This window comes from Rhagoletis zephyria, unplaced genomic scaffold, assembly GCF_001687245.7.
Source record: "Rhagoletis zephyria isolate East Lansing unplaced genomic scaffold, Rhagoletis_zephyria_1.1 Rzeph_scaffold_00586, whole genome shotgun sequence".
NCBI classification, from domain to species: Eukaryota; Metazoa; Arthropoda; class Insecta; order Diptera; family Tephritidae; genus Rhagoletis; species Rhagoletis zephyria.
The window spans coordinates 196390-203713 of NW_016157670.1; the positions used below are offsets into that span (position 1 = coordinate 196390).

The 7324-nt window shown below is 40.9% G+C and overlaps 1 protein-coding gene across 1 annotated transcript; it reads right to left on the reverse strand.

Annotated features, from left to right (window-relative positions):
* Positions 1-2875: 2875 nt before the first annotated feature.
* Positions 2876-3598, reverse strand: LOC108360561 (uncharacterized). Its single transcript, XM_017612908.1, has one exon. The coding sequence runs from the start codon at positions 3596-3598 to the stop codon at positions 2876-2878; it is 723 nt and encodes a 240-aa protein (XP_017468397.1).
* Positions 3599-7324: the final 3726 nt, after the last annotated feature.

Genomic DNA, 7324 nt, shown 5'->3' on the forward strand with positions numbered 1-7324 from the left:
TTTACTTTTTAAGAATTTTGGTACGTATAACATTTAACTTACCTTTATTGATTTTTTTTCTATTTGCATGTGCTGTGCATCCTGCACTCAATTTTATATCCCTCGAACAATAAGTACAGTTTAAGACCTTTAATCTGAGCCAAAGACTTTAGGCCGTCTAAGAGCCAAGTTATAATAATTTTAAACCAAACTTCGAAACTGCTGCCCTAGGTTTTACTCCGAAATTAGAAAAGAGTGCGTAAAATGTCGAATGAAATTTTAGAATCGTAACAATTTAGCTCTCAAAGGGCCTAGAGATTTCTACCATGGCTTAAATTAAATGTCTTGAATAGCACTAAAACTGACTTGTTGTTCGAGGTATATAATATTGTGTAAAGGATGCACAGCTGCATGCAAATCATAAAAAATACAATATACATATAATGCATTTTTCAAATTGAGGGGTTGAAATTTTTTTCGTGTTTAAACAGTGGAATCGTGTTTCTCGTCTCAAAATCTATAATATTAGTATAATAAAAAGTACAAAAAATGTTTTTTTTTTTAATATGTCGGTTGGATTATGCATTGTTGCTCAATGGCAATATTTTTCCTTGAAAAGCAATGCGCAGTATTTTCGACTGAGTAACTAAAACTTCGGCGTCGGTTAAAATTCAATTTTAATAAAACGAAGTTAGTTGCGTTTTGTCAATCGTTGTCTGCTTTTACATAGTGTGGCAAGTACAAGTTTTAGGGTGATCACGACACCACCTCCTTCCAATAGGCCTGCTGGAACCAGAACCATCCGTCACAACGTACACTGCCCAAAGGCTGCCAAATCGTCCTTTGGGAAATACTGCAAATACTGCAGGCTTTCCGTGCTGCGAAGTCTAAGTCGGCTGAGCCATTTCGAAATGCTGCCGTAACTCCCGTAAGGAACCTTGCTGGCCTACGGGACTAACCTCATTCGGTCTATGAAGTCGCCTGGAAGCCGAATAGGTTGACCATAGATCATCTCCGCCACAGAAACTCCTAACTCTTCTTTGCAGATGTTTTTAACCTGTTGATGAATGGCATCTAAGCGCGGCTTTCAGGAATCGGTGCCATCTCTCCACCATACCGTTTGCTTGTGGATGGTAGGTGGTGGTGTGTATGTGTCTGACTCCTAAAAGATTTGCCAACTCTTGGAATAAAGCGCTTTCAAATTGACGCCCTTGATCGGCGCACCAAACCGGCTTATCCACCCACCAAAGAGCTCCCTAGCAACCGTCTCGGCCGTCGTATTCGCCAAGGGAATTACTTCTAACCATCTTGAGAACCGGTTCACACAGGTTGAGTATGTGAAACCTCTCGAGGGGGTAAATGGACCGACTATATCCACGTTGATATGTTCAAATCGTTTACCTGGGACTGCAAATTGTTCGAGTTCAGCTTTCGTGTGAAGGGAAATTTAACATCGCTGGCAGGCTGGGCAACTGCGGACCCATATTCGTAGATCACTACCCATCCTTTTCCAAACGAAACTTTTTGCACTCAATTTAATAGTTGCCTTCGCTCCCGGATGGGCCAAATCGTGACTAGCGTTGAATATCACCTGACGTAAAATCTCTGGGGCGTGCGGACGCAGTGAACCGGTTGAGTCATCGCAGACTATTTCTTTACCTGTACCTAGATGTCGATATGTCACTAAATGCAACGAAGTAGGCTCACCGTCGAGTAGTTTCTTAAGATCTACGCTTCTATTTTGCTCATCATGCAACTGCTGTAGATCTACTGGTGATGGTAATGCAATTCTTGAGAGCATATCAACTACAAGATTATCAGCACCGCTGATATGCCGTATTTCGGAGGAAAATTGGCTGATGAAGTTTAGCTGGCGTGTTTGCCGTGGTGAAAGTTTCCGCCATTTCTGTTCAAAAGTATGCGTAAGCGGTTTGTGGTCGGTGAAAATAGTGAAAACTGTACCCTCCAAATGGTAACGGAAGTGTCGAATGGCTTTATACATTGCTGACAATTCGCGATCATAGGCACTATAACGCTGTTCGGTTGGAGTAAACTTTTGCGAACAGAAACCCAGCGGCATCCACTTACCAACGACCAGCTGTTAAATAACTCCACCGACTGTGATGTCTGAGGCATCAGTCATCAAGGGGGTTGTGGCATCTCTCATTGGAAAAGCCAGAAGAGCTGCTTCCGCCAACTGCTTCTTAAGTGTTTCGAACGCCTCTGTCGCCTCTCTTGTCCAATTTATTGCTATTCGTTGCTGTTCTGTCACGTTTCTTGCATGGGCCCATCAGCCTTTGCCATGGTGCCTCGATGGCAGCAGCATGTGGTAAAAACCGTCTATAGAAGTTAATAGCCCCCAAAAATCTTCTCAAGTCGTGGACTACCTTCGGTTTATTGAACTCCAGTATGCCCCTCACCTTCTGCGGCAGCGGCTTGATGCCTTTAGCCGAGACGAGAACTCTACTTCCTCTAGTCCGAGCTGACACTTTTCATCGTTAATGACCAAACCCCTCTCGCGATAGCGGTCAAAAACTTTTTCGAGATGCTCTGCGTGCTCCTCCTGCGACGTGGAGGCGACGAGCACATCATCAAGATAAGGGAAAACGAAAGGTAAACCCTTGATGGTTTCATCTTTGTAGCGTTGGAACGTTTGGGCAGCGTTCCTAAGCCCGAACGTCATATATTTAAACTCGAAGAGTCCGAACGGTGTCAGGATAGCTATATTCGGCACCTTTGCTGGGTGCACTGGGATCTGATGGTATGCCTTCTTGCAATCTATTACGGAAAAAATCATCTTACCATACAAGTCTCCTCCAAAATCCTGGATATGCCGTATCGGGTAGATATCGGGAATTGTCTTGGCATTCAATCGCCTATAGTCGCCGCAAGACCTCTAAGTTCCGTTGGATTTCTGCACCATATGCAACGGACGCGTCCATTGGCTACCTGAGCGCTGACATATACCCCAATCAAGCAGGTAGCCGAATGCTTTTTTCGCGAGCTCCAACTTTTGAGGTGATAGGCGGCGTACCTTCTGGACCACAGGTGCCCCTCGTGTCTCAATATGATGTTGAACGGCCGTCACAGTCCTACCTGCCCTAGGTCCATCGTTGGTTAGGTCGGAGTAGCGCGCTAAGATTGTATGAAAAGGATTACCTCCTCTCAAAGAAATTATACTTTGCGGTGGCTTAATGATTTGGCATAGTGCTCGCATGCTCGTTGCTCGGTCTATGATTACTTTATTTCTTAAGTCTACTAAAACGTCATAGTGCTTTAAAAAATCCGCACCTATTATAGGATGCGCTACGACGGAGTTGACTAACAGCCAGCTGAATGTCCGACCAACGCCTAAATCCAAAGAGATACCAAAAGTATTAATTGCAGTGTTGTTTCCAGCAACCAGTTTCATGACGGCGTGTTGCATACTCTGCCCGGGACGCTTGGGCACAACCGAAAACTTGGCACCCGTGTCGATGATAAATCCCATTATTGACGTTCTTTCCCGATCGTAAAGGCAGCTAGAACTCATGTCGTCCTCCGAAGCAGCCGCTTTGAATGAACGATCGACATCGCGTTGCGTTCTCTCCAAAGGTGCGATGATACCAGCAGAAAACATTGTGTGAAGCTCGTGCTGTCTCGCTACGTGTACTGACTGGTTGTGAACGTCGCGGAGGTCCTCCCCCACGCTGCTGCTTACCTACGATATCCCCCGCTCAAGCCTGTCCAGCCGGTTTACCAATTCCGAAATAGTTGCGGTTAAATCGTCGCTTGGTGTACTCACGGCGTCAACGCTGATGTTCGTTGCCGGAATCGTCATTATGCCATCAGCTTTCTTAGCCAAATCCTCCACATCGCCTTCGAGCGTTACTAAAATTTGCTGCACTTGAACGGGTAAGCGACGTAACCATAAAAACTCTACATTTCTTTACCCAGCTGTTGATTCGCTAGATCTTTCATCTCGTGCAATAACGTTGAAGGTTTCTTCTGGCCTAACTCGCAACCTTCGAATAACCGCCTGAGCCTTTTCTCACTGGTCTCACCAAATTCTGCAATAAGCCTTTATTTCAACGCCTCATATTTGCCGGTGGCAGGTGGGGATGAAATAATGTCTGTAGCGCGTGCCAATACTTCTGAATCAATCTCCGCAGCAACTGTCAAATAGTTAGTTTCGTCTGTGTAAATTCCAGCTCGTGCGAATTGAGCCTCCACCTGCGCAAAGCAGAGGCGCGGGTCTGGCCTCCAAAACGGTGGCGGCTTAACTGCCAGTCGTGCCACTTGAAATGGAACAACTGCGTCTTTAAATGTTTCCTCGTTGTCGTTTGGCATGATGTCGTCCACAGGTTGACAAATTATAGCCAGAGTATTTCACGTTCGTCGGGGTCACCACTTATGGAAGTGCAATGGCTCCATAATTCTTTATTCAATTCAATGAATACAAACTTAAAATAATATTCCTTTATAAAAAGTATTACGTTGTCAATGCGTAGTATTTTTCGAATGCGTAACTAAAACTTCGGCGTCGGTTAAAAATCAATTTTAATAAAACGAAGTTGGTTGCGTTTTGTCAATCGTTGTCTGCTTTTCAGTGTTGCCACATAGTATGGCAAGTACAAGTGTTAGGGTGATCACTACACATATATAAATTCGTGGACTCAGCCGTTAAAGCAATTTAAGATATTTGAATGGGCAATGCTTGGGAATGCTCCGAAATGGGAGGAAATATTCGTGAGTAGGGTTCCCTTGGTGAAGGCCGGTCCATAATCCCATAAATGAGAATCCCGCGGCACATACTCGGGCTCAACCACCATTTCTTACCAATGGCCCTCTTGTCCGAATATAAGGCCACAGACGCCTTCCCATAACGCTGGACTATGTTCTACTTCCAGCTCAGTTTTCTGTCGAGGAAATCCCTCAAGAATTTTGCTTTATTCGTAAAGTTTATGAGTTGCCTGTTTGATTCAGGCGGAGTTCTCCGAATTGACGCAGACGCCACAGCGCTTCGACCACCTTGATACATCGCGAAGTGCCCTCTGCATCAATTTGCACAGCTATATGCGATAGCTTCGTCATCCGCATACACAACCTTGGCGCTTCCCAGTTTCGACTCTTGCAATAGAGAATTCACGGTTAAGTTCCAAAGGTGTGGCGAGAGCACGCCACCATGCGGTGTGCCCCTTGTCACATATCTTGAAGCCAAGTTCTCACCCACGTTTTCCGTGATCGCCTTGCAGAAGAGCATTTGGCTTATAAACTGTCCACTTCTAGTATTATGGCGGCTGAATTTATATTGTTACAACCTCCGTCAATGTTTAGAAAGGCTACAAGACAATAACCCGTGCTGCTGACGGGCTTTTCAATAAAACTGACCAGGCTATTTCTTTTTCATACTGAATTTAATATTTTTAGATATTCCTTATTATCCATTTAAGATAAATTATTTTGGTTCTCTTCAGTAACACCAATGTCTCCTCGTAGAGACCAGCCTTTGGTTTGCACTTTTTGTATCCCAGGGAAAAAACAATTTTGAAGCTAGAGTTAAAAAAACCAAATCGGTTTCTATGTTATTGTTTATAAACATTCGTTTGTTCCTACTAATGGCTAAATAAGACCTTTTTATAATTTTTCTAATAAGTTATGTCCCTGATAATTGCACATAAGAACAATAGATGAAAAACGTAGTCGAAAGAAATTTTTGTTAAATGCTTTTGCAAATATCGCTCTAACATGGGCTCAATAAGACTCAAAGGAGATCCTGAAATAAGAGTCCGAAAGGCGTCAGTTATGAGGCCAATTAGAGCAATATAAGAGTCTCTAAAAGAGGCTCAAATAATTCATATATATAAGGCCAAAAACTGTATTTAAAAAAAAAGAGTCCAAACTGAGCCGTATATGAGGCTAATAAGAGTCCAATATGACTCATATTATTTCTCATTTGATTTACGAATTTAAGCTCATGGCTCATTCCATCTCAAATCACCCAGGCCGGGGGAAAGTGAATTTAAGTTTGCGATAAAACTCACAGGGATTGTTCCTTGAACAATTTAAGAAGACACGTATTTTTTCTTTTTGCTCAGAAATGCGAATTTTTCGAATAATGAATTTTTTTCTTTTTGAGTACGAACGCTTCCTATTTACGCTTTCCTCTCTTAATAGCAACTTTTGATGAAATCGCTTATAACTGCCGCAAAAAAGCAAGGATTTTAACGATTTTTTTTTTTTACTTGCAGATATTGATCTACTGAATCGATCTAGTGAACTAAACATCAGTAAGTGTTTATTAATAATTAATTATTGTTTATAAACAAACAAATTTTTTTTTTAATTCATTTTTTTTGAAATTGCCACATCTTTTTTTTCTCTCAAACTGTTTTGTCTATAAGGGAATAGAATAAACTATTTTCAGTACGAGTAGCAATATGCTAAAAATCGTCGTTTTTGAGTTATGATTTTTTTTCTGAAAATGCACTTATATGATGCTAGCAGATTTTCGTGCCAGTTGAGGGCACAAAAATTGTTGCCCATTATGACAAAATTTCCTTGCTGGAAATTTTTTGAGGTTGCCCGATCAGAGCCAAAAGTTTTTCCCAATTGGGCTCTAATTTTGGCCCAATTAGCGATTTGCCCAATCTACCGAAGATTTCCCCAACCAGTGCTCACAATTTGCTCAAAGTGAACATGCATACGCAATTAAAACGTTTTTATCGATAAAATCACACATACACACATCAAAATTCCCTACGAAAAAAAATATTTTTTAATTTTTTTCTTGAAAAATTTTCCACATACAAATTTTTTGATAAAAAAAATTAGTTTTTGAAAATATGCCATTTCAAAAAAAATTGGAAAAAATCACAATGGTAGCTCTGAGTATTGCGCAATATTTAAGTATAATGTTATGGGGTGCACTCTACAATAATTTGAGTTATGAATTTTTTTTTACACCGAAGTTGAGTAAAATGAGTACATTACAATTAAAACAAAAATAAAATTTTTTTGAGTATGCAATTTTGTAGCCCATTAAATTTGAGTATATAAAAGTGCAAGTGTTAAGCTACTGCAAAATTGCGTTGATTTTTAATATTGTTTATGCTCACGGCTTCTTGCACTTTTTCCAAATCGATGAAAATGCCTAAAACCGTTTTCAAAGAAAAAATAATAATTAAAATTAACGGAAGTTTTGCAATCGCTTAAAACTTGCACTTTATTAAACTAAAATTTGATGGGCTATAAAACTGCTTATTCAAAAAAAATTTTTCCCAATTTTTTTGAGATGGCGTAGTTAAAAAAACTAATTTTTGTTTATCAAAAAATTTGTATGTGGAAAATTTTTCAAGAAAAAAAA

What these genes read in the sequence shown, in the direction of transcription:
- LOC108360561 (XM_017612908.1), bottom strand. Translation starts at nt 3,598, where the DNA reads ATGTTTTCTGCTGGTATCATCGCACCTTTGGAGAGAACGCAACGCGAT.